General features: G+C 45.9%; 1 protein-coding gene and 1 non-coding gene across 3 annotated transcripts in view; both read left to right on the top strand.

Moving 5' to 3' along the window:
• ST8SIA2 (ST8 alpha-N-acetyl-neuraminide alpha-2,8-sialyltransferase 2) overlaps positions 1–27,969 on the top strand; it is a 75,043-nt gene that overhangs the window by 15,256 nt on the left and 31,818 nt on the right. Inside the window, exons 2-3 of one of the 2 annotated variants that reach the window (XM_023220833.1) lie at positions 20,848–20,910; positions 25,351–25,479. In XM_023220833.1, the coding sequence (XP_023076601.1) occupies positions 20,848–20,910; positions 25,351–25,479 (192 nt within the window). The remainder of the gene's footprint in view (positions 1–20,847; positions 20,911–25,350; positions 25,480–27,969) is intronic. The other variant, XM_023220834.1, reaches the window with a different exon arrangement.
• On the top strand, positions 8,294–8,421 carry LOC111548448. Its single transcript, XR_002733422.1, has one exon. It is a non-coding gene; the product is annotated as a small nucleolar RNA U109 (small nucleolar RNA).

Here is a 27,969-nt window from a genome sequence, read left to right as displayed (position 1 = left end):
TCATGCATTTGGGAGTTGAGATCAATTGAGATAAAATAAAGTAAAATGTGTTGACTTTGGGATTTTTAGTCTTCATCAGAGTCCCATTGTGTAGTGTTGTTTTTATTTTCTGTCTTGGAAATAGGCAGAGATTAGCTGCTGGAGAGGGTTGTTCTGTCTGGACTAGATGGTCTATTTACTTTTGTTCTGCTTTTTTCCATTTTCCACTCGATGATTCTTCATGAGGGAAAGGCCCATTTCTTTCCTGTTCATCTCTATATAGTCAGTGCATGACACCTGGCAAATGCTCAGTAACTATTTCTCAAATGCAGCATTGCAGCGTCACCAGCGCAGACTGTGTGCCATGAGCCACCCTGCTGGAAAAGCCAATCTTCTCCTGATTAGGTGCAAAAACAGCAGCCTTATAAGGCACTCACAGTGCCCCTGGAGAAAGGCATCAGGACCGTTCCTGGAACTTGGTTTCTGTGACGGTTACCATGAGCTTTGTGCAGTCATTGCAAACTGTGTGTGAGCAAAATGTATCCAATCCATTTTACAGGTGCTTCCAAGCCCTGTGCTGGGCGCTGACAACTGAAAAGATGAGTACAGCATAGGGAAAGTGCTCGTGGAGTTTGTGATCTGGTGGGGGAGCTAGTTGTTGTACGATGATGAGGAATGTGTCTGGAGGTGAGAGTTTGGGTGTCTGGGCTTTGGTTGTGGATTTGCCACCACCAGGCCATTGCCCTAAGGGCAGGCCCTAACCTCTTTGGGCCTCAGTTTTCCCATTTATAAAAAGTGGACTCAATGAACCCACAGGTCTTCACTTGCTCTAGAGCAACAAAACTGGACAGCTGTCTCAAGGAGTTTTCCTGTGGAGTGGAGTTCAGCCTCACTGGAAATAGCAAATCCATTTGCTGCTATGCCTCTAAATTCCTTGCCCTGAAATTTTAGAGCAGGGCAATAAATAGGTGTTGGTCTATTTTCACCTACCACCTGCTCTACATTAAAAAGAAAAGAAAGTTGCTATATGGCAAGAGGAAGACAAGCTAATATACTGGGTATCTGCTGTTTGCCAGGCACTGCATTTGGAATGTCCTGATAAACTTGCAGGACGGGGAGTAATAGCATCATCATTGCTGTACCCCTCAGTTCCACTTAGAGGACAATTGCATCACAGCAGAATTGGTGTCCCCATCAAATGACGTCCTGTACACCAAGTTTTAGAAAAGCACATGACGGGGAGTAATAGCATCATCATTGCTGTATCCCTCAGTTCCACTTAGAGGACAATTGCATCACAGCAGAATTGGTGTCCCTGTCAAATGACGTCCTGTACACCAAGTTTTAGAAAAGCACATGAGTGCATGTAATGGGATATAGAAAAGCTCTTTTCAAGCATAGTTAAATGTAGTGATTTTGGAAGTCGTTTTCACTTACCTATCAGGAAAATTCATTATCACCAACAAACATCTTATGAGTGTAGTATATCAGCCTAAATGCCATCCCTGACCTCCCATGGTGAGCTCTGACAGGTAATAAAAACAAAAATAACAATAGCGTGCTCATAGTACTGATGATTCATACAGTAGGAGCTCCAAAGCGGGGGTTCCCCACCAAGGACTGGGGATGAGAGAAGGCAGGATTTGGGGGCTTGAAGGAAGCGCCCAAGGACTTGAGCTGGGAAAAGAATGACATTGGTGACCTAGATGGAGAGAATGGCTAGAACCAAGGAAGTTTCTTGGGTACAAGGAGGAGCTGTTCTCACATTTGTGATGTGGCTGCCACAGACTCTGGCAGTGCCTAGAGGTGGAGGAAAGTTGGGGAGGATGGAGGGCTTGGAGCCAGGCTGTCAAGGGCCGAAGAACTCAGACTTGATTCTTTGAGGGTTTCTTTGGTTCAACATGGGGTCCAGAGACCTCTGAAGAATCTGTGATGGGGTTCAGGAGATCCATGAACCCCCTGAAATTGTAGGCATTTTTCTGAGTAAATGGTTCAGACATTTCAAAGGATTCCCAAAGGGACCCACAAAAGCTAAGAGGAGCCACTGTGGACAGTTGGGGCCCTTGAAGTGCTTTGACCAAAGGTACGTGCAGACGATGCGTCAGTTGCTTGGAGGGGGCAGGTGCTGGGAAGATCACCCAGGGGAGTAGCATTGAGGGCTGGGCTGGGGTGTTGAAAAGGAAGAGGGACTTAGGAAGCCATGATTATGAAGAAGACATGACAGCTCTCCAACACTCTCGGGACAGTCAGTAACGCCTGTGTGAACAACTGAGCCCACTGTGGGTGCAGGACATCAGAGGGGAAGCTGTGTGTTATGGTCCTGTAGTGAGTTTGGTTTTAAACATGATTTTAAGAGGCCGAGTTTATCTATGTGGAAATGAAGACATTTAAAAATTATGAAGCCACCACTTGCAGGAGCAACTAGGGGATGAGAGAGCAACAGAACCACCCCTCTTTCATTTTATAGGTACAGCCACTGAGGCCCTGAAATAGGAAGTGACTTCTCCATAGTCACCTCGATGGTGGGCAGCTGGGGACCAATTCATAAGAGAATAATAGAAGAAGTTAGGCTGGAGGTGGAGATCTTAAGCCATCTGGGGGAAATGGCAGTTGAAGCTCTTAGTGTAGATAAAATCTCTAAAGTAGAAAAGACCCCAGAATTAAGCTTGGATCTTTGCTCTGATTTAGAGAATTGGAAACAGAAAACCAAGGTAGCAAAGGCCATGCAGAAGGGCAGTGAGAGAAGTACGAGACAACCAAGAGGAAGAAGCAAGGCAAGACAGGCGGATGCTCCCGGCAGGAGGGTCCTTACAGAGGAGGGCCTCAGGCCAGGTTGTCAGCAGATCCCCAGTGGCATTTGAGAGACCTCCTTTCTTGGAATTGTAGGGTGAAGCGAGATTCCAAAGAGAGGTCCCTGATAACGGGGCCAGTGAGGGCAGACTGGCCTTGCCGGAGGTGTGAAAAGGAAGTAGAAGCAGGCAAGGGGTGGAGGCAGGCAGGAGAAGAATGTTTTACAAATAAAATAGTTCATCTGTAAAAATAAAGAAATGAGAGGAGGGAAGGAAAGGGGGAGAGGTTCAATGATACGGTCACAGTCAGGTGAAAATGAGACCAAATGGCAGAAGTGGGGAGGGGAAGAGGAGGGAGGAAGCTTCAGAGACCATCTGCCGGGGTGAGCAGGGCCTGGAAACATGGTGAATTTTAAAGGGAAGATCCTCTAACCCATTAGGCTCTTCTTCTTGCCTTTCAAGTTGTGGCCCATGCAGACCTTTCTGCCTGATATTCTTCCCACAGCCCTTTGCAAGGCTGGCTCCTTGTCTTCCTTCAGAGTTCTAACAAATGCCATCTCTTGAAACAGCCCTTCCTGTCCGCTCTCCAGTATCCATGCAGTCTGGTATCCACCACCACTTGCCTCTGTGTTTTTGGTTTGTTTGTTTGGAGACAGGGTCTTGCTCTGTCTCCCAGGCTGGAGTGCAGTGGTGTGATCTTGGCTCACTGCAACCACTGCCTCCCAGGTTCAAGCAAGTCTCGTGCCTCAGCCTCCCAAGCAGCTGGGATTACAGGCGTATGCCACCACACCCAGCTAATTTTTTGTATTTTTAGAAGGAACGGGGTTTCACCGTGTTAGTCAGACTAGTCTCGAACTCTTGGCCTCAAGTGATTCGCCCGCCTTGGCCTCCCAAAGTGCTGGCATTACAGGTGTGAGCCACCGCACCCAGCCCTTGCCTCTGTTTTCTTCTTAGCATTGCCCAGTAATGTGTAGGTGTTTATAGCTCTGTTCCTTTGCTGTCTGGTGTGGGGTGGGTGGGGGGCAGGGGAGGCAGTGAGTGTGTGTTTGTTTCATGTCCCCAAATTTCTGTTTTAAGCACCTTCAAACTGGAGGCTATCTGTCTCCATTCCCACCGTGACCCCAGAGCCCCGCTCACTGCCTGTTGCAGAGTAGGTGCTCCGTAATGCTCAATAAAGAAAGGCATGTTAATTGAAACAAAAAGAAGGGAAGGTAGAACTCAGCCATAACCTATCCTCCTCTCAAAAAACTTTTAATCAGAACAATAATTACATTAAAATGAAAATAGCATCTGCCAGCTGTTGATATGTTTTCATTACCTCTTTTACTCTTCACAGTTCACCGTTTTGACGGAGTGAGGAAACTTAGTCTTGGATGTTCTGCGGGTGAAGGTGGAGCTAGGGACCACACTGAAGCCTGTGTTCTCATTTGCCACCTCATTTTATTTTTATAGTATTGTATCAAAGAGGCATGTTTGTCAAGAAAACAGGGAGGCCATATCCCGTTTCCCTCCTCCTCCTGGCCAGGGGGTGGGTAGTTTCTGTGCATCCTCACCACACACTTACTGAAGTACTGCCCTGTTCCAGATGTGCCCCTGGGAAGCCCTTTGTGTGCCAGGGTGCTTCACACATGCATGTGATCTGCCCAGGACAAAAGGGTTAAATCTCCTGTCCACTTGTCAGGCCCCTGTGGTCATGTTGAGAAGTCAGCAGGGAAGAATTCTCTCTGCCTTTGGATTCTTCTAATCCCTAGAGAACAGCAGACAATGCCCTTTCACTCCGGCCTTCTTTCCTGAAGTTTTCTATAAGAAATTGATGGCAGGAGTGTTGGGGAGAGGGTGAGGCTCTGAGGCAGCCCCAAAATCTGACGCCCTCAATGACACCTTCAGCCATTGCCCTCAGGGCACCATCTACCGCCACCAGCCCAGACCCTGGGGGCTAATAAGCTATGACTTTCATGCCCCCTCCAGGCCCAGCCCAAAGTGGGAGTCTGTGCTGGTACTCAGGGCAACAGGAAAAGCAAAGGAGGGAAGGACCCATTGATTCTTCTTTGTACCTCTCTTCTGTGGGTGTTCAGAACAGAAGCCAGCATCCCTGCCTTCTGCACAGCCTGAATGTCCTGATGGAATCTGCTGGAAATATTAAAAGCACAGAGCCAGAACTGCCAAGAAGGAAGGCATAGGAATCAAATCATAGGGGACAACCCCAGGTCCCTGCACACACTCCCCTTGCCCTGACCTGGCTTCGTACCTCTGCCTCTCGGATCTGGCTGGGTGAAGCTCTGGCGTCTGTCTGGATTCAGGTGTAGTGACCCAGGTACATTGGCTGCCTGGCCCTGTCCTCTGGCTTCCCTTGTCAGTTTGTTCCTGTGACACTACATTCCAGTTTTGACTCAGCTCTAGTTCTGACAAGCCCCCACCCCAACCTCAACTTTGTACCTACTTCTCAATTTGGAGACAGACCATCAGACAGAGCTGTATTCAAATTCCACCTAGAGCTCCCCCCTCACTGTCAATCTTGGCATATGATGCTTAACATCTCTAATTGGAGGAAGAAAAATGCCCAATTCATAGGGTTGGGACGTGGATGAAAGGAGTAAATCCACAGCAGGGACTGCCATGTGGCAAGGGCTCAGGCAGCATTAACTCTGGTAATAATTACTGTTCTCAACATCCATCCATCCAAGCAAGGTTCTTCTCATGTTTGCATCCAGACACCTGATTCTAGCATCAAGCTGGTCACATCCCTGGGGCCACCATCCTCTCTATGACCCATCACCCACCACAAGCTATTGTGGCATTAGTTGGATGCAGCCATTTCCCATGCCCTAAATCAACATGGCTGGAGTTAATTTCTTCCAACCTGAACCCATTTTTGGGCTTTCCCCAAGCCAATCAGGAAGTGGCTCACAGGGAAGACCCAAGAGGCAGAACCTCTCCTCCACCCTTTTTCCTCCCCAGAGCCCTGGGCTTCTAAAAGTTCTTGGGCTGGGAAAGGTGGGACAGAGGTCATGGCTGATGCCAGAAGACACCTGGGACTGTTACCCCTCCAGAGGCCAGGGCTGGCTTCCTCTTCCTATTCTATCTGTTGGTCATCAGCAAGCCAAAGCAGCAGCCTCATCAAGCGTCTTAGGAAGCATGGAGCTCCTGAATTTCCTTCTCCTAAGCATTTGTTTCTGAACATCACAGAGGGAAAAGGACCATGCCCCTAGGTGTTCCTCCTCCTGCTTCTGCTTGATTTTATCAATAAGCATCTGGTCAGCTGAGACTGAGCAAGGGCAAGAAACTAGCACCTCTGCCGCTTCCTTAGGCCTGAAGTCCTAATGAATCTGGTACAGGAGGGGCTTCTGAGTCAGGGAAGTTTGTGGAGAAAGTGACATGAGCTGAATTTTGTAATTGATAGGAGGATGAGTCTAGGGATCTTAAATTCAAATGCCTTTAGGGTCTAGGCAAGTCACAGACATAAGTGATGACGCTCAGAGTGAGACAATAGGGAGTAGTGTGGACTGTAGAAAAATGTAGCATATGCACCCCTCCCCTGCCCCCCTAACAAGAGGACACCGATCCTTCCCAACTCCAGCAGTGACTATGGTTCAGTGTTACCAGATCTTTTGACTGTTTAAAAGGAGCCAGAAATGAGGATATTTTATAACGACTAGTCTCTTGAGTTTTAAACAGTAGCCTCTGATTTTAAAAAGGTTGAACATGCAAGCACCTGAACACATATTTAGGCCAGATATGACCCAGGGCTGGCAGTTTATAAACTCTGAGATCAGCAAATGAAAAATAGAACAAGGGATTCCAGAGAGAGGGCACGATATTTAAAGACACAGCCTTGTGAACTGAGTCACACATTCCAGAAACTGCCCCTTGCCTTGTGGGGGTAGGAGGTGGATGTGTGGAAAAGAAGACGAGGCTGAAGGGGCAGTTCAGAAAGGGTCTCTGTGCCATGCTAAGGAATCTGAACCTGATTCTGAAAGCTGTAGGGGGTCGGTAAGATACCCTGAAGAGTTTAAAGGAGAGAGAGGCACATGGCACACTGCATTTCGGAAAGCTGTGTCTGTGTAGGAGGGGCTGGTAGATAAGCAGTCTCTGCACATGGGCAGATTAGACGGAGGCACAGGAGAGATTCAGGGCAGAGGGACGAGGGCACTGGCACTCACCCTCCTCAGGTGGGAGAGCTCCAATCTGGAGGCTGGGGGACTCTTGAAGATGGGGGTGTGGTGACGGAGAGTGGGGAGTGTGGACATCACCCTGATTCTGAATGAACTAGGGGCAGCTGCCATTCCCTGAGAGGACACTGGGAGAGGCAGGTGGAAGGGGTGGAGGTGGGTGGGAGGTGTGTGGAGGCAGCCAGGATGTGCTGTGACTGGAACCAGGAGTGAGATGTCCAGAGGCAGATCAGACACGGAGGGACAATGGAAGCAGTGTTTGGGAAAGCGGCGCATGCAAAGGGCACGCTCACACCAACCCCAGCATCCTGAGAGGCTGGGAAAGAGAAGTTCAAAGAAAACCTGGAGAAAGTGTTGCCAGAGGATGAAGGAGGCAGGAGTCTATGGCCTAAGGGGTACTTTGGGGTCGTGCTTAGGTCACTGGCAGAGCAGAGAGAATGTCCCGTTGGACCGGCTCCGGGAGAGATAGGGACATGCTGCAAGGGTCTCCATGCCAGGGACCCGCTGGGGTTCAGTCCTGCACAGCCCCGTGGATTGTGGGCAGGCCTCACCCACCTCCTGGCCACGTGATCTTCAGATGTACCTCTTTTGCTGAGGAGAAGAAAATGCACACGTCCACTCCCCAGCGGGCCGCCTCTGAACGGGCCCCCAGCACTCCATCCATGAAAGCGACAGGGGCAACAGCAGGCAGTGCGATTCTACCACGCTAGCACACTCCACTTTCTCTCCTCCATTGCTTCTTATTTCTCCCTAATGGACTGCATTGTTCAAAATCAACTTCCTCAAGGACAGCTCTTCCAAGGGGACTTGTCAAACTCCACAGTCAGCAACTGGTTTGTTCCTTTCCAAAGGGCAGTAGCCATCACCTTCAACAATACTGCAACTAACATCCACATCTGTCCAGTCCTTCTTATTTTAATCCTATTGCAGGATCCCAATTAAGAGAGGAGGACATCAAGACTGAGAGAGGTCTAGGGCTACAAAACTAGAACCCATCAGGAACCAGAACTCCAGTCCCCTCCTGGTGGTCCCATCCATCCTCCTTCCATCTGACACCAAGGCTTCCTGAGTGGTAACCACCATGGCCGCTGGATCAGAGGGAGTGGCCATTGCCTTAGAACCAGGCAGGTGGGGAGGGGGACACATCAAATACCCAGAAGAAAAGTGACTTCAAAGTCCTCCCCAAATGAGTGCCCCCCAGAAATTCTCTCACGAAGAGGCTGCAGCTGACATTCACAGGGATGCTGTGTCTGAATGCACATCAGGAAGGGAACAAAAGAGAGGGAAGAAAGCCAGGTTGAAGGCAGAGGTTTTTCAAGTCCCCTCGTGGCAGGCTCAAGAGCAAAGCATGGCATCCTGGATGGGCATTCTGCTTCTCTTTAAAGAGCATGGATTTATCCATACCATGTGACATGAATGAAATGAGTTTGCAGTGCTGCCAACCGGTTGGTTAAGGTTCTGTGTAGTATATTTCTCCTACAATAAAAAAGGAAAAATAACATCTGAGGTTAACAATGTATCTGCAGTGCAAGGCCCAGTGACTGTCAATAATGGATGCTGAATAACTGAGCAATAGAGGATTGCATGAATTTTCATATAAAACTGCTCCTATGCATCGCTTTGAATGTCTGGGTCACATCTTATCCTTGTAGTGTAATGTGAGTGGAGAGTCTAGCTTGAATATTTTCCCACTTAGCTAACTTGCCATCTCACAACTATTTGCTGAGTAACCCTTGCTTCCTCTTAATTCTCTGGGGCCTCCTCGACATATATTAAATCCTCCTGGGCAGGAGGTGAAGGGCAGGACGCAGGGGGCCACTTTCTGCAGGCATAGGAGTTTGGGCTTCATGCAGATCACGATCAAAGCTTTGCTGCCTTGCTTGCTGGGTGACCCTGGGCAAATCACTTAACCTTTTTGAGCCTGGTGTCCTATTTCTAAAATCAAGTCAGAAATAAGAAAGTTACTATGGGCCAGGCGTGGTGGCTCATACCTATAATCCCAGCACTTTGGGAGGCTGAGCCTGGCAGATCACTTGAGCCCAGGAGTTCAACACCAACCTGGGTAACATGGCAAAACCCAATCTCTACTAAAAATAACAACAACAAAAAATGTGGGACATGGTGGCACATACCTGTAGTCTCAGCTACTTGGGAGACTGAGGTGAGAGAATCAGCTGAGCCCAGGAAGTCGAGGCTGCAGTGAGCTGTGATGACGCCGCTACATTCTAGTCTGGGCGACTGGAGTGAGACCCTGCCTCAAAAAAAAAAAAAAAAAAAAAAAATCCTTTGGTAGAGTGCCTGGCACATGGAGGGACTCAAGGGAATGAAGTTCTTACTATTTTTAATTGATGTCTTGGAATCTGCATCCCTGTCTAAGGAAGAGGCAGGCAAGAGAATTTTTGTCCTGTCTGGTACAAGAATGGTCACTTGGGATGGTGGAGGCATCACTCTTACAGAGTGAACTTAGGTTGAAGGGGAGGGAAGCTGTTTTGAAAATATATATGTATATATTCAAACGGTGTTTTGTATTTGGAAATTTTACAAAACTTTCATTTAGTAAGAAAAACTGTAGAAAGAAATGCTGAACAAAATCTTGTTGGGTGTAAATATAGAGAAAAATCACAATCTTTAATTGTGGCACCTCTGCCAGGGGAACAGTAGGATCAAGGAGGAATTTTATGCCATTTTAAATGAAGTCTTAAATGTTGCAAGGGGATGACGTAAAATAATGGATTTTCTGGGCCAGAAGGCTCTTAAAGATGCCCTGGGGACTCTAACCCATCCCTTCATTTGGGATCCTTTGTCATGTCTCTCAGCCACCTCATGTTTCCTCCAGGGGGCTTCCAAGGGGACATTTGCCTCCCCACTCCCAGAGACAAGGTCTCTCCAGGGCCACGTGTGAGCTGGGCAGAAGCTGGGAACCAGACCCAGGGAGCCCCAGTTCACCTCTCCAGGAAGGAGGGAGTGACCACCCTCATCCAACACCGATGCGGTTCGAGCCATCTGGGGGCTGAAGAATGTCATTACAAGGTGGCCATATCAGAGCTCTATTGGTACAGTGACAGGAACACAAACCAGCCAGGCTCGGAAGAAGCAGGGGTGGAGTGAGGACACAGAGACAGCTAGTATAGACGAGCCTGCGAAAGTTTGCAAAGAGCTGGCAAGAGAGAAGTCGCTGAGGGGAACATGGGCATCTCTGAATCCTCTTTTCTACAGAAGAGGGTCATCTTCAGTGATTTGGGCTCATCTCTTCATTCAGTGGTCCTCTCTAGAACACACTGGATGTGCAGGAAATACGCCCTCCCACAGCAATGCAGAGATGAGCAGGACCGGGGTCCTGTGCCTGGCCATGATCTGGGGAAAGGGTGCTGAAGCCAAATGCATAGAGATAATAGTGGCTGAATATAGGAGGCACCCTTCTGCAGGTATGTCCCGGACATCGAGGCATGGTGACAGGCCCAGGCTCATTGTATAGCAGGGAGCTCCAAAATCGGCATGGGGGAACTCACCAAAGGCTCTATAGCCATGAGCACCATACAGAAGTAGTCCTCTCTGCCCACAGCTTTTTACTAGGTCCAGTTCAACCAACAGCATACATATGTATATTGTCCTGGGTTTTAATTGCTTTGGTTTCTGGGGTTTTGAGCGTTAAGGATTTCAGAATGCAGCATTATCTTAGAGGTCTGTTTTTGGTTTTGTTTTGTTTTTGGGTTTTGGTTTTTGGTTTTGGTTTTGGTTTTGGTTTGTTTTTTGTTTTTGTTTTTGTTTTTTTTTTTTTTTTTTTTTGAGGTGAAGTCTTGCTCTGTCGCCAGGCTGGAGTGCAGTGGCACAATCTCAGCTCACTGCAACCCCTGTGTCCTGAGTTCGGAGTAGGTAGGATTACAGGCATGCACTACCATGCCCAGCTAATTTTTTATATTTTTGTTAGAGACAGGGTTTCACCATGTTGGCCAGGATGGTCTCGATCTCCTGACCTTGTGATCCGCCCACCTTGGCCTCCCAAAGTGCTGGGATTACAGGTGTGAGCCACTGCACACAGCCAGAAGTCTGTATTTTAAAGTCTGTCTCCTTTATAAGATAGGTGCAGATCAGAGGACGAGTCCTGCTTCAGTTGGTAGAACCTGTTTATGTATCCTCTCTAGTTGGCGTTTCTGTTCACGCCAAAAGTGTTCTGGTTTGGATGATAAGTTATATTGTCCCCCACTGGTTAGAGGTGACCCACAGTTTCATTATGAGAAAGAGGAAGGATCAGGAACAATTGCAGTGAGAAATGCTTGGCATCCGAGTGACTTGTTTACTTACATTTTGATGTGCAGATGCCTCTAAGTACTTTTATATAAAGACTAGGGAAATTGACTGGAACATAATCAAAGCCCAAAGTTCTTAGGGATGTTTTCTGAAGTTGAGCAAAGGAGAGAGCCAAGAGTGAGCTGGTACCTTTTGTACACCAATAAAAGCTGATTAACAAGCAAAAGTTTGCTGGAATCAAAGCAAAAGGATAAATCCAATCAAGCTAATATTTAAATTGAAGGCAGAAGGGATGGCAAGAAAATAACTGAGCAGTCAATAAGGAGAGCTCAAGGGTCATCATAAAAAGAGAGACACCCAAAATTCTCCCCAACTGGCCCCTGCAACACCCTAAGAAGCCCAATACCAGACATGGCAACTCTCGTGGAAACAACACTATCAAGATTGATACCAACATAGGTCTCCAGAGCTGCTGTGCCCAGCGGTATCTCAGTATCTGTGAGGTTCAAGAGCTTCAGTACAAGGCTAAGACTTGCTGTATAGGAAAAGTATCTCAAAGTCTGTTGAGCACTTCACTAAAGCTATTCTGCCTGTCTTGGGGAGCAAGAGCTATGTGTGTGAAGTTGGGGGAGAGTAACAAACTGGAAGAAGGCCTGAGTTTAAATCTAACTGGGAACACATCTAAATTGGGTGCAAAGACCTTACTAGAAGTGCTGCTTGCTATCTGTAATGTTGAGGCTGCTGCAAGGAGCCACCTGTACTGTCACGATGGGTCCTGGCTGGCAATCCAAAAGTAGCCAATGCCAGCTTTCAGCAAGATCCATGGTAGTTTTCACACTGGTAATGAGCTGGCAGTGCAGGAGTTCATGATTCTCCCTGCTGGAACCGTAACCTCAGGAAAGTCGTGCTTTACCAGAAGGATGTCATCAGGCAGAAATATGGCAAAGATTCCTCCTAGTGAGGACAAGGGGTGTTTTGCTTTTCATGTCCTAGAGCAGGAATCAGCAAACATTGGCTCACAGGTGAAATCCAGCCAGCTCCTTGTTATTACATGGCTTGTCCTCCAGTCAAAAATAGAAAAATTCAAAAGAAGAATAACATTAGTATCAAATGATTTACAATACATCGAACACTGTTTGAACTCTTTGCATTCATTAACTCATGTCATCTTTACAACGAACCCATGAAGTAGATACTATTTATTACTCTATAGATGAGAAAACAGATGGATGCTTCTAGATAGGTTAAGTAATACTCAAAGATCATACAGATAATGATTTGTTCAGCTATAATTACAGACCCAGGGAGCATTAGCTCAGAGCTTACTCTCTTAACCTGCTTCTTTGTATGAAAAGTTCCCCAATGCTTTAAAGGTAGAGGGTAAGTTCCTAAAGAGAGATTCAGGTATCACATTCTGGTGTGTTCACAAGAGGGAAGATAACAGTGTCTCAGAGAAGCAAGGAACAAAGCAAGCTTTGTAGAAGAACAAGGCTACCTTTCCATCATGATGGCTGGATACTAACTTTGAATCCTAATAAGCAAAATCATATGCCCTCCCTGCAAAATTACATTATTCTCATTAGCAGTCCTAATGAAGTTTTTTATGACAAAAACATGGTCTCAATTATTATTATAGCTTAAATTTTGTCAATAAATAATAGTGGAAACTTGTTTTCTCTCTTGTTACTTAGGTATCTGCATAGTACTGTCTGTTTTTCCTCTTGGCCCATAAAGCCAATATTTACATTTGATCTCCTTGGAAAAGTTTGCTGACTCATATCCTAGAGAATACAGAACCCTGGAGTTGCTATGGAATGTGATTAGAAAGGCTGACTATATTATAAGTAGTGAATGGCATGGACAATAGCCTCTAGTTCTTACAGTTTGGGAAATATGACCTTGAAGTTCAAGCCTCCAGATGTCCTTAGCAGTTACATCACTTCTGACCAGTTGGTAGGCAGGTACAAGTCCTTCATCAAGGGCTACTCAGTGGTGTCTACTGAAGATGCTTTGGACCAGGATAACTAAGAAACTTGGCAGCAGCTGTCTGCTAGTGCAGGTTATATCCATGTGACAGGGAATCATCTCCCTGTGCCCAGCAGGAAAGGAACTACCAAGACTACAGACAAGGACTCAGGCAACTGCCTCCTACTCAAGGTGAATCAGAGAGACCCCATGATGGAATCTCTTCAGAAGTGCAAAGTGGCCCAGGCCGAAGGATAGGGCACTGTTTCCCACTGTGTTGGGGTGACTGAAGATTCTTGCATTGCCAAACTCATGATGAGGATCTGTACTAGGTCAACCAAGGCTGACCTTGCCCATCTGAGCACTTGGCCAAGTACAGCCAGTTCCTCAGGTGGAAAAGAAGATGGGTAGCACCTTTGGTTGTTCTGCAGACAACAAATTCAAAAAGCTCCTAGCCAAGTAAGTTCTGGGGCAGGCAAATGCCTGAGCCAGTCAAGCACTTGTCAGCTTGTAGGACCTCTACTGCTATTCTAATTATCTGTGCTCAAGACTTTAGACACTACCACTTTGGAGGGGTCTTTCCTTGCTCATCTCTGTGATGTTCTGCCTCCTTAGAACTGCTGTATCAACTTTTGCATCAAATGCCACATCCTCTGATACATGCTATGTGTCAGATGAGACCTTGAAAACATATGCTAAGTGACAGAAGCCAGACACAAAAGAACAAATAGTGTGTGGTTCTACTTACATAAAATAGCTAAAATAAGCAAATTCACAAAGATAGGAAGTAGATAGTAGTTGTGGGGAAAAGATGTAAAGAGGGAGAGTTTTTGCTTAAAGAGTGCAGAGTTTCTCTTTAGATGATGCAAAAGTTCTGGAGACAGGTGATGGTTGCACATTATGAATGTATTTAACAACACTGAACTGTACACTTAAAAATGGTTAAGATGGGCCAGGCATAGGGGCTCATGTAATCTCAGGTACTCAGGAGTCTGAGACAGGAGAATCACTTGAACCCAGGAAGTGGAGGGTGCAGTGAACCGAGATGGCGCCTCTATACTCCAGCCGGGGCTATGGAGCAAGACTCCATCTTAAAAAAAATGGTTAAGATGTTGTCTTAGTCCATTTTGTGTTGCTATAACAGAACACCACGGGCTGGATAACTTAGAAAGAGTAAATTTATTTATCATAGTTCTGGAGGCTGAGAAGTCCAAGAGCAAGGCACCAGCAGCACAGGGCCAAGTCTCTTTGCTTGCAAGATGGCATGTTGAGCACTGCCTCCTCCAAAGGGGAGGACCACTGTGTCCTCACATGACAGAATGGTAGAAAAAAGTCCTCTTTATAGTGGCATTAATCCATTTATGAGGGCAGAGCCCTTAGACCTAAACACATGCCATTAGGCCCCACCTCCTAACACTGTTGCATTGGAGGTTAAGTTTCCTATTCGACCATAAATTTTGAAGGGAACAAAACATTCAAGCATAGCAGATAGTAAATTTCATGTTATATGTATTTTACCACAATTTTAAAAGTTGGGATTCGGGGGAAGAATTCTTAAAACAAAAGCCTTTGACCACTATTGACAGCCCTGGCTCTAGTCACGTGACCGACCCCAAGTCATCCTGTTCCTCACTTTTCTCCTGTCCATGTGTCCTTGGAGTTTGTTCCTGGGCTGTCAACAGGCATAAACCCCAGTGGTTTTAAGGTGCAAATTGAAAGAAAGCATTCAGTAGTCTCCCAAAAATGTGAAGGAAGAACCATCTGCAAATTCATGCATTGTGCTTTAGTTTCATCTTCTATTCTCAATACTAATCACCTGTTTAAGTTGGGTCTAGACTCAGTTAAAATTGTCAGCTCCTGAAAGCTCATTCTGAGCCTGACTCTCCCATGAGAAACTGTAAACGTGGGAAATTCTAACACAGCTAGGAGGTTCCAGCACACTGGACCTTACCTTACCTATAAACAACTGGGCTTGGTGTATATATCAGAACATCATGATGTACCCCATGAATATACACAGTTATGAATTTTCCATTAAAAAATTATTAAAAATAAGATAAAAATAAACGATTGGGCTTGATTGAAGAGGCTAAGCAAAAATGCAGTTTTCAGGTTTTGCTACTTGCTTTTCACTAGAATAGATCCAGCTGTGTGTGGTGTGATTTTGTTTTACATTTTTTTAACATACCATTTTTATTTACTATCATAGTTTACTGTGTAGATTCTATGAGGAGAGAATATAATGTCCATAGTATGAACAAAAATTGACATTCTTTTTTTTTTTTTGGAGACAGAGTCTCACTCTGTCACCCAGGGTGGAGTGCAGTGGTGATCTCGGCTCACTGCAACCTCCGCCTCCTGGGTTCAAGCGATTCTTCTGCCTCAGCCTCCTGAGTAGCTGGGACCACAGGTGCGCACGACCACGCCTGGCTAATTTTTGTATTTTTAGTAGAGACAGGGTTTCGCCATGTTGGCCAGGATGGTCTCGATTTCCTGACCTTGTGATCTACCCACCTCGGCCTCCCAAAGTAAAAACTGGCATTCTAAAATGTAGACCTTTAAAGTCGTCAACCTCTACCCTTACAATGGTTGAGAATGTTGTAGCAGGGTCAAACGGACAGTTGTTATTACTAGTAGTATACCTTATTTTATAGAGTTCTTTATAGTGTGCAAAGTGTATCCCCACGTATTTTCTCATTTGGATGATCTAAGCATCTCTGTTTCTACAATTTCAGCACTCTGTGAATTATCTTTAGCAAATGTTTCTTACCCGATCGTCTTCTATCAATCAACAAGGCAGGAATCAGCAGTTCCCCATCACAAGGAATATAAGCTTATTTTAATAACATTTGAGGCAAAACCTAATTAGAAAAAACAAATCCCTCATCAATTCCTGTGATTTATTCTAGAGCCAAACATCTGCAGCCCAGTTTCTTTGAATGATAGTCTCCCTGTCCTATGAACAACTGAGAGTTGAAGCGGTGTCTTGTACAGGTGTAAACAATATGCGGGAACACAGCACAAAAACTGCAGGGACGACTTTAGAAGAAAAGCCCCCGCTTAACTCTTGATTTGCTTCCTGAGTCCCAATGGGGCAAAGCCCTGTGCAAGGCTAAGAAAGTGAACAAGACAGGCTTCTATCCTGTTTTACTATAGGTTCTGTTATTATTTACATATGTCATGGCCAACAGATGAAGCGATGACTGCCAGGAAGAAGACAGTTTGTTATACTCACATCACGGGGCTCTACATAAGGAGTTACTGGGGTTGGTCCGGAGGCAGGAGGAGGGGGAAACTGGCAAGAGCCTTTATTGTGGTTTGCACAGGAAAGAATGGGCAAGGTGGGGCCAGAGCAGGTTTAGGATTGGCTAGTTTGAATAATTTCAGCAGGCTCTGCAGGGTAGAAGCTGTCGCTAGTTGCATGGTACCTAGCCAGGGGTAATTAGGGTAGGGGAATACCTGGCCCTACATCAGGGTAGGGGAATACTGGCCCCCAATAAATGAGACAGTAGGGGCGTGGATTCAAGATTGCAATTTGACAGAAGCATTCCCAGGACAGTCGTTTGCCATTTCTAGAAACTGGCTAACCCTGGGAGGGGCAGTTTCTCCAGGGTCAGAAAAGCCCCGAATGTCAAAGCATTGGAATACAGAAAATAAAAGACATGGTTAACACACCCCCACCCCACCCAAGGACTTACACTTTACTGTGGCCCGCAGGAGGAAGCTGAACCTGACACACAAATCCCCAGGCCTTGGTCTCTTCGATTGTATGAGGAGGAGTTCAGATTGTGTAAATGACAAGATTTCTGTAAAGCCTCCCATCCGCGATTCCATGAAGTAATTAAATACGAGAAGAAGGTGGCAAATGCTGTAATAGAATTGAGTGCTCTGGGAAAAAAAGGAAATGGTGGCTGAGAATTGAAAATTGGGATGGTTTGGAAGGGAGGCACCGATGCTGGGTTAGGGAGTTTGCATGGAAAGGTGATGTGGATGGGCGGGCTAGTGGGGCCGGGGTTGAGGCATGGGGGATTCCTCTTCTGAGAGTCATCAAGCAGAAAACAAGAGCTCACCAGCAAAGAAATATCTCCACCAAAATGTCCAGTGCCGAGGTCGAGAACCCCTGAGTTTGAGTAAGAACTGGCATGGAAAAAGTGCATGGATTTGTAGTATCCCAAGTCAGCAGGACTCGATGTTCTCCAGGACCCGGCTGGAAGCAGGAGAAGAGAAAGGCTGGAACCAGCTATTTCAAGGCATTTGGTCTCCTCTAAGCCTGGCTCTCAGGGACTGGGGCTGTGAGGAGGGGAGGTATTGGGCAAAGGGTACAAAGTTTCAGACGGGAGGAGTAAGTTCTAGAGGTCTGTTCAGCATGGTAACTACAGTTAATAATACTGTATTGTGTAATTGAAATTGCCAAGAAAGTAGATCTTATATGTTCTTAATACGCACACACAAAATGGTAAGTATGGGCGAGACACGATGGCCCACACTTGTAATCCCAGCACTTTGGGAAGTCGAGGCAGGCAGATCATCTGAGATCAGGGGGTCAGGAGTTGACCAATCTGGCCAACATGGTGAAACCCTGTCTCTACTAAAAATACAAAAATTAGCTGGGCATGATGGCAGGCACCTGTAACTCCAACTACTTGGGAAGCTGAGGCAGAAGAATTGCTTGAACCCAGGAGGTGGAGGTTGTAGTGAGCCGAGATCAGGCTACTGCACTCCAGCCTGGGTGACAGAGCGAGACACCATCTCAAAAAGAAAAAGTAAGTGTGTGAGGCGATGCATATGTTAGTTACCTTCATTTAATTATTTCACAATGTATACAGATATCAAAACATCATGTTACACATAGTATATATACATAATTTGTCTAATTTGTTTGTCTATTATGTCTTAATAAAGCTGGGGGGAGGTTGGGCACTTGGCAAAAAAAAAAAAAAAAAAAAAAAAAGATTAATGCATCCCTACTGTCTCCTAAGCTATACTCCACGAGCATGGGGACTATATGTGTCTAGCTTGGCCAAAGCCTGAAATATAATATTACTCAAAATATTTTTGTTGAATGAATAAGAAAATAAATGATTTAGATATGTTGCTATCCTCATCCAGAGCCACCTTAGATTTCATGACAGAAACTGGGTTTGGTTAGTTGAGGTTTGCTTTTAGTACAAGCCAAATTTTGGATTTTTATAAAGTTAAATCTGTTGACTTTTTTTTTTTTTTTTTTTTTGGTAATTTCTTCTCATTCTTCTAAATTTAAGAAGTCCCTCCCATACACTTCTAAGCTCTTATCAAAGATTTGATGAATATCCTCTTCTCTGTTCTTTCCAGTTTCTTGTGGGTTTCCCTCTTTAAATATTCAACTGTTTTGGCCAGGATGGCTGGGTGCAGTAGCTCACACCTGTAATCCCAGCACTTTGGGAGGCCGAGGTGGGGAGATCATCTGAAGCTGAGAGTTTGAGACCAGCCTGGCCAACATGGCAAAACCCTGTCTCTACTAAAAATACAAAAATTACCTGGGCATGGTGGCAGGTGCCTGTAATCCCAGCTATTTGGGGGACCGAGGCACAAGAATCACTTGAACCCAGGGGGCAGAGGTTGCAGTGACCCCAGATCATGCCACTGCACTCCAGCCTGGGCGATGAAGGTAGACTCGGTCTCAGAAAAAAAAAAAATTAACTGTTTCATTCTATCTTTCTCAGAGGGTGGTGCAGGTACCCATGGTACTCCTTGTGATAATGTAAGATGATTTTAGGAATTCTATTGATAAATATTCTTGTGGTAATGGTTGTGTAGGGTTTTTATTAATAACTTTGTAATCAAGACATCAAACCTGTATTTCACAGAGGATATTGCTTAGGGTAAGGGTAAGTTTTTAAAGATGGGTCTGTTTTAAAATTTAAGTGGATAATAGTGCGTGCAGTTGATAAATATGAAAAACTGGTGATAGGGATCTGAAAATTACTAAAGTTTGGGAAACATTTGTTAAATCAATTTTTTTCTGTCTAGAGTAAGGTAACACTCAACTGTTTTTCTCCCAGCTCACCACCAGATCATTAACCAACCATTCCAAAGCATTTATTGAATTACTGTGCTTGACTTAATGTCTGACCTAGCAGGTCTCCCCTCCCCGCAAGGAGTTCTAGGGTCCAGCTGGGGGCATGCGAGCAGACAGTGACCCATGGGCCATAGCACATCCAGCAGTGCCCTTGGGACCTGACCCAGATGAATGTGGGTTACAGGACGGGAGCTGACCCAACATTCCCAGACCCCAACGTGGAAGTACAAGAATGCTGTTATCCCAAGGAGATATTTCCAAGGGGAAATGAGGAGGGACAAAAATAAATATTAGGCATCAAATTAAAATGAGAAGACCCAGTGATACTCTTTGTAATTGAGAACTAGATTTGTAGTGATGAAATTTGGAACCTTAAGTAAAGGAGAACTAAAGTGAGAAACTGGGTAGGTCATCATACCCTTTCTGTTGTCTGGTTATCTGCCTATGAAATGGGTGAATATAGCCTGTTGCCAAATAATGTTGAAAAGACAATTTATCTGGAAAAGACATGTACATATAAGCATGCACACACATGTGTGTGCACACACAATGTGATATATACAAGTATGCGAATCCTAAGGAAATCAGGTACAAAAATCCAGACTTATAACCAGTGTGTGGATAGGTACTAACTCCCCCTGCAGTGTTCTCATTTAATGACAAGGTTTCCTTTCAATACACAGCTTCCCCAGTGATTTTAATTATTTCTTTGGAGTCCGCTAACACCTTGACTGAAAGGCTAAATGGAACTTTAAAAAATGAGAAAAGCACCGAGTACCTCCCCAAACCGCATACCCCATCATTTTTTAATTAATAAAAATAATGAATCTCACGTACAACTTTTCTAAAACATGCAGGGCAAAAAGTGGGGGCTTCTCAAGGCACATGTATTTATCCATTCCCCACGCCTAATGTGTCAGTGAAGTGGGATGAAACCATGTGGCCAGACAGAATGGGATTTGGCAGAACCAAATAGAGAGTAGGACTGGAAAGGACCTTAGAGTGCTTTTACTTCAAAAGTCTATCCTACAGAGGAAGAAACAAGGGATCTCATGACACACATACACTCTTCTCACTTCCTAGCAGAGTGACACCACTTAATACTATTTCTTTTGCCACCAAAGAGCAAATTGCAATCACTTTTGAATGGAGGCACTGTTGAGTTAACCTTGCTGCCTCTGTTGAATTTCTGGAGTCTCAAAGTTGGAGAGAATGGAATGGACAACAGCTCACTACATGTGAGTGAAAGCCAGAGAAGACAGCCAGTGGGTGCTGAGTCATGCTAGAGCAGATGCTGAGTCATGTTGATTCTTGCTATCCTGTGGGATTCACCAGAGGAGACTAATCCCCAGGGAGTTTATTTGCTGTCTTAAATGCGGGTCTCAAATGAGAACCTGGGTACTAATTGGAAGAATATTCAAGTGGGAAGGGAGGCAGGGGAGGATCCAGGAAGTCTACACCCTACAAAATGTTTGGGCTGTGTCTGGGGCCAGGACTTTGCCCATTCTGGAGAGTCCAGAATGAGGTCTCTTCCTCCCTCTGTAGTTTTCCTGGTGGGCTGTGGGATCTCCTGGCAATTGAAGAGGGCTTTGCAAAGATGCGCTGGGTTTATAAATAATGCATTTCCTTTGTCTTGCAGGAATTCGGGAGGCAGAGGTACAATCAGATCAGCTGTGAACAGCTTACATAGCAAATCTAATAGGTTTGTAAATTAGATTTTGTGTTCATTTGTTTTTGCTGTAAGGCAGCTATTAATCTGCTTCTCTTCTTTGCTGGATGGTGCCCTTCTTACTTAGCAAATAGATCTGTTTGGTTTCACTTTGGCTTTGCATTTCCTTAATCACTTTTGGGGGGAGCTGTCAATGGAAGATCACATGAAATGGCCCAAGGTCTAGAGGCTGCAGAGATGGAAAATGCAGATGGGTAAGAGTCACTTTCTGGAAAAGAGCCCACCCACTTTGCAATGCCTAGGACGCCAATGAGCTTACTCAAACTTGCATGTTTGCTAAGCAATGGAGACCCTGAAGGGAACCAGGATTTTCACTCAATTTCATTGTGGTAAATGGTTTGTCCAGGAGGTTAAGATGGAAAATAAAGCATTCAGAAACTTTGCTGAGACCTCTTAAAATATTTAGGGAGTCAACACAGTAATGTTAACCCCGATTATTGAACGTATGCTCCAAATTCTGAGTATTTCTACTTCATGTAATGGTGCAGAACAGTCATTGCCAGGGGACAGCTGGATGCAGGAGAGCATGCAAAGCCAGGCTTGCCCCCGGCTATGGCTACACCATGCTTCTAAGTCCCCATTCTCCATCAATGACAAGTGCCCCATAGCTATGACCTGTAGTCTTACAAGCCTGAGCTTAAGGAGCAGTGGAAGGAAGTGCCGAGTTATATGATGTAAACAAAGGCTACTACTCAAAATCAGGGGCTCGTTTTGCTTTCTAAATATCCTATTTTGGTCATTGTGGGAATAAGATGTCTATATGATGCAGAGGATCATCTATTATTTGCCCTTCCATATTTTTTTAGATCTCTTTTCTGTATGAGACCTGTGAAGTACATCTGTCCCTGACTCTGCATGACTGACTGGAGAAACTGTTCCCTCGGTCCCTGACATCATTGCTTCTAGCTCTCTAATTACCTCTTAGCCACCTTGGAGCTATCAATGAAGCCTGTGTTATGCCAGGTGAAATGCAAATATGACAGAAAGAAAGAAGGCCATGTGCTCCTAAGTCCCTCTCTGTTCTATTAGGAAATGATGGCCCCGTTTTGGAGAAAGAAGATCCTGTCCCTGAAGCCCAAGTCCTCGTGGTAGCTTGAGGGGCCACAGTCTCATATTAATCAAGTATGAGAAGTGGAAAAAACAGTCCTGGGATCCAGGCAGCCCTGGCTTCACCCCCGGTGTCTGTTAGCCAGGGCCTTAGGCAAGTGATTTTACCCCTCTAAGCCTTGGCTCGCCCATTTAATTAGAATAATACTGCAGTGTCTTTGTGGAGTGTTTCAGGATTAGAACCACCAAATATAAGGATCTATCTAGCCCAGCACCTGATATGTTAAAGGTACTTATTTGATGCTTGTTACTACCTCTGTGGATATATCTGTGGCATCATAAGAAGATCACTGGGTGGGGGGGGGCGGGCGCGGTGGCTCAAGCCTGTAATCCCAGCACTTTGGGAGGCCGAGACGGGTGGATCACGAGGTCAGGAGATCGAGACCATCCTGGCTAACACGGTGAAACCCCGTCTCTACTAAAAAACACAAAAAAATAGCTGGGCGAGGTGGCGGGCGCCTGTAGTCCCAGCTACTCGGAGGCTGAGGCAGGAGAATGGCATAAACCCGGGAGGCGGAGCTTGCAGTGAGCTGAGAACCGGCCACTGCACTCCAGCCCGGGCGACAGAGCGAGACTCCGTCTCAAAAAAAAAAAAAGATCACTGGGGGTGAAGTTCAGGAGTTGGGAGGTGAAGCAACTTAAGCCTGAGATGTACCTCTAGTGTCATTTTGGAAATGGAGAAGGGACTGGAAACAGGAGAACACATTCATTGAAGAGGAATACCTCAACTCACCAATCCAGCATGTTTGTGCAGCACAGAGCATGTAAAACCTGTGAACCGAGGTGGACCCTGGAGTTATTTAATCCATCCCCTTTATTTTACAGATAAGAAGGTTGGAAATCTGAAGTGACTTTTCCAAGTCCACCAAGGTAGACTGCAACTGAGCCAGGGTTAAAATCTCTTAAGACCATAATGGGCTATGCAAGATGCCATCCAAATTCACCCTGGAAGGTGGAGAGAGAAATGGAATTTTATCATTATCCACACCAGCATTTATCTCTCTCCCTTTCCAACCTTTACCATCTTGTGTCCTGGAGAAGTCTGGAAACCTTTCCTGGAGGTTTCCGAGCAGGTCCCCTCTCCAAGTATCCACAATAGAATTCCTCTGCAGCTCCTTCTTTCCTGAGAGCCTGGTGCCATCCCATGTGCCCCAGTCTCTGAGAAGCATCGCCCTAGACTGAACCCACTTTAAGCCATGAGATGCCAGGGCCCAATCACTGATTTCTGATGAGCACATCAGCTAGCCTCTTAGGACGATAACTCCTCATCACCAACGTTAAAGCATTTCTGTTGTGCATGCCTACGCACTTACCTACTGAGGTAGGCTTCAACGAAGCTTGGGCAAAGCCACTAATTCTGTGTCCCTGAGGTCAGTGCCCCTGCCTGTGGTCTGCATAGAAGTTGGTGTACCAAAAGGATGCAGCAATGCCAGCTCCTGCTAGAACCTCATGAGGTGGCAGCCAGTGGGTCATGCCAGAAACATCGGTGCTCCTTTGAAAATTCCAGACCCTCACAAGATGGGTATCTGTCTCTTCTACACCCTGTTTCTATAAATGGGCAATCTGTGGCTCAGAGAGGTAAAATGATTGACCCACAGTCACACAGCCTATAAAATCTTTCCACTGTACCCTCTGCTTCTTGTATGAAAACAGTAAAAATTTCAAAGGGTTAGGTCTTGTGTACCCTCTCAGAAGCTCCCTTAAGCCTGCATGCTAGGAAGAGTTCCTCTGCCTTACTCAAAACTCATCAATTCTCTATCCTCTGCAAAGTTACAGATATTTGAGTTCAAGACAAGTGATATCAGCCAGGAGTCAGAAATACTGAGGAATGGAGGTGGGTGGGTGAAGGGAACATGTGAGACAACATGCACCCCTAAAAGAATTCCTTCTCTACCTACAAAAGTCAAAGTAGGTCCAGGCATGGTGGCTCATGCCTGTAATCCCGGCACTTTGGGAGGCTGAGGCAGGCAAATCTCCTGAGGTCAGGAGTTCAAGACCAGCCTGGACAACAGGGTGAAACCCCATCTCTACTGAAATACAAAACTTAGCTGAGTGTGGTGGCGTTCACCTGTAATCCCAGCTACTCAGGAGGCTGAGGCAGGAGAACTGCTTGAGCCTGGGTGGGGGAGGTTGCAGTGAGCTGAGATCGTGCCACTGCACTCCAGCCTAGGCGACAGAGTGAGATTCTGTCTCCAGAAAAAAAAAAAAAAAAAAGTAGAGCGTCGGGTTTAGAACTCACTAACAGGATTTCATCTTTTTTAACTTGGCTGTTTCAAGATAAATGAAGAGGACATAGATGTTTGGTTTGAACTCTTGAAAGCTTCAGAATTTGTCATCACGAATCCACTTATTCTAACTGGGAGAATCTGCTGTCAGCACAGACAAAAAGAACTTTGGATGTGACCCACATACATCTGTGTGCATCCGGCAGCAAGCCGGCTGACTCTTACACTGCCTTCAAAGATAGAATTGTAACCCAGTTTATAGAAATCTACTAGCATAGATTTCAAGCGTCTAAATTCAAGCCAGTCCTATAATACCTGGTGTTCCTGAGTCAGAAGGAAAGGGGGTGTTTACCCAGAATCATGATCCACCCAGGGAATATGAAGCCAGCCAGTTCTTTCATTCACCCAAGGCTCCCCCAGGATCGATTTCAACCTAAATTCAACAATACTTATTTATCAGGTACCTGCTATGTGAGACCACTAGGGAATATAAAGTGAATGCTGGAGATCCCTTGCTTACAGTCTCCTATGAGGGACAGACACAGCACAGATGACTGTGTAACAAGGTCTATATTTCAAGGAGCATCTCAGAGTTACCCTCAAGAGAGTGATGGGGCCGCCAGGGAGGAGAGGGAAGCCACAGGCTACAATTACATTGTCCTGGTATGAGTTCTTGTTTTCTCTTTAAGTTTGGAAGCCCATGATTTGATACTTTGTGGTTCATATACCTGCTTCTTGTAGAGTTTCTTATCAATAGCTTGAATAAGAAATATTACTCTTCTGACAGTGACTGCGAGGTTTTACCAGGAAAAAAAAAAAAATCACTGGGGGCGGGGGAAGAAAAATAGGTTTATCACCCTCCTTCCTGTCTCCAAGAATGTATGTAGGTTATACCTGAGGGACAGAGTTTGTGCATTACTGGAAGATAAATAGACTTCCTTCTCTTCTCAGGTAATAACTGCAATTTTGCTCTTCTGGAGAAGTTTACATTCAAGCCCGTGCAAAAACAAAACTATTAGACTTGTCATCGGCTTGCTAACACATCATGTCTACCCTCTTCCTTTTTTTTTTCTCCTTCCAGAGCTGAAGTTTTAATAAACGGCTCCTCATCACCAGCTGTTGTTGACAGAAGTAATGAAAGCATCAAGCACAACATCCAGCCAGCCTCATCCAAATGGAGACATAACCAGACACTCTCTGTGAGGATCAGGTACTGGTAATTACCTACAGGACAAGAAGTAGACTTGGTCTTCAGCACACACCGGCAAATTGCCGCTCTTCATCATCTAAAGAAGTCAGGATAGAAATAAAATGTTTACCTCCCGCTGAGGCAGGTTTCACCTGTAAGTGATCAATTGGAAATAAAAACCCCAGACAAGCCTAGCAGCCCAGCCTGTGCATTTGGTGACTGGGGCCAGGCGGTGGCAGGAACACCCGCTGAGGTCCTGGACTCAGAAGCAGCAAAGCTTGAGTCTCGGGTCAGCAGCAGAGGGAGCCTGGGCAGTGGAGGCCACAGGTGGCTGCTTCTTCCCAGGCATAAAGAGTCCTTACTTGTTGGGGCCTGCCTGGGATTCACATCCCCTTTCAGTGACAGTCCTCCAGTTTCTTCTTGGAGAGTTGCTCCCTCAGCCTTTGTGGCTTGCGTAGGCTGCTCGTCCCCCACAACATGAAAATGAAAACCTAGAGCCACAGGGGCATCCGGAGAACCCAGGAACTGACAGGACACCCGACCAGAAAGCAGAGGTCTGTTTAGCCAGAGAGCAGCTCTCGCCCTGATCTATGCAGAGTGACGTTTTCAGAGCACTGCAGGCGTCATGGGGTAATGGCAATGGGGAACCATAGAGAAGGAATTACAACTTCAGCATTTTGCACACTTAGTTTAGATGTAGCCATGATTGACCCAGCAAATATTTGTAAGTATAATCCAACTATTCAGTTCCAGGCATCATGCTGGGGCCCCGGGGGTGCTCGCATGAATCAGACATGCTAGGTGGGGACACGAATATAAGCAAAGACAAGACAACGTGGTATGACATACACATTAGGTGGTGCTGCATCTTACATATATATAGATGGAAATAAAGAGGCCATGCTGAGCAAAGAGTCATTCATTTTGTAAGAGGACTAAGAGGACTGGTCAGGAAAGGCTGGCCAGGAGCAGTGGGTTTCGAAGGATAATTAGAAGTTCACCAAGCTGCTTCCCATATGCACAGAGTCTGTGATCTGGTGCTTGTGAACAGTGCTGCAGGAGCAGGAAGCAGGGGGCACGGAATAGGAGGGTGAGGTTGGGATGGTAGCCAGGACCAGATGGGGAAGGCCTTGATGACCATCCCAGGCCATACCACGGGGAGAGAGGAGAGCAGCCACCAGCAATGGCACCACGCAGAGCAGGGAGTTGCCCCTGCCACAAGGCTCACTATCAGAATGGAAATGCCCCTGCACCCTAGTTCTTCAAGCTTAGTTTTGGGACCTGTGCAGGGCTGAGGAGTTGAAAGGCATGAGCTCTGGGGACCTGGCAGCTGAGAAATCATCGGAAGTAGCTGACTCCCTGCCACCCTGCACTCCTTACTCAGCGCCTCTTCAGAGGCCTCCTGGTGGCCCTCTATCCCCCTCACAAATCCCTAACAGCTGCCCGCTTTGATCAGGGGCACTGTGGAGTCAGCAACCCCAACTGCATTGGTTCCCTAGGGCTGCTATAACAAATTACCACCGACACGGTGGCCTAAAACAACCGAAATTTATTCTTGCACTGCTCTGGATGCCAGAATTCTGAGCACCCCCTTGCAGGCTCCAAGGGAGAACCCATCCTCTTGCCCTTTCCAGCCTCTGGTGGCCGCAGAACTCCAACCCCTGCCTCCATCTTCATGTGGCCCTCTCCTCTGTGCCTCTGTCTTCTTCTCTTCTGTCTCCTATAAGGACACCTGTCATTGAATTTAGAGCCCACCCGGGTAATCCAGGATAATCTCATCTCCAGATCCTTAAGTTAATTACATCTGTAAAGATGCTCTTTTGAAATGTGGTCACATTCATAGGTTCCAGGGGTTAGGAGGTGGACATATATTTTAGGGGGGTCACCATTCTCCCCACTACACCACCGTGAATGAAATCCTCCTGCCAGTATGAGCTACCCATGGTCCTCAATGTCCCTTTCTCCAACCATTGGGTAGAGAAATAGCTCCCCCACCCCTCGTGAAGATGAGACTGTCCTTCATAAAGACCCTGCAAACACAGTCCCCTCAGGAGCAACAGCGTACCTTCCCCGAGAGGGAAAAAGAATCTCCTCCAGCTTCAATTAATCACCAAGATTATTCATAATAAAAGATTCTGCAAGTGATTTGGAATGATGTTTAATAATTGATGGTAATTTCTCATAATTAGTTAGAAATTAATTCACTCACAGAGGTGTTTATTTATGGGCTTTCTAGGGGCTCTCTTTGTTTTTAAATACCTTGGGGTAAGTAATTGTAAAGGTTTCAGCAATTTCCCAACTCTATTAGTTTGTCAAGTCATATAATCCTTGGTAAAGCACAATAAATAAAAACAATGCCTCTGTTTTCCATCAACAGATACGAATTATTCTGCAAGGGTGGTTTCCCCTACATGATAGCAAGAGATGCAGGTCATTAATAAGGAAAGATAATGGATGAGAAGCATCAAGCTTACCAAGCATTCTAGCTGCCCCCTGACTTCCCCAGAGGCG

The sequence above is a fragment of the Piliocolobus tephrosceles genome, chromosome 6 (genome assembly GCF_002776525.5).
Source record: "Piliocolobus tephrosceles isolate RC106 chromosome 6, ASM277652v3, whole genome shotgun sequence".
Lineage (NCBI taxonomy): Eukaryota > Metazoa > Chordata > Mammalia > Primates > Cercopithecidae > Piliocolobus > Piliocolobus tephrosceles.
The sequence above is the reverse complement of the archived record's forward strand: the minus strand, read 5'-3'. Positions and strand labels throughout refer to the sequence as shown.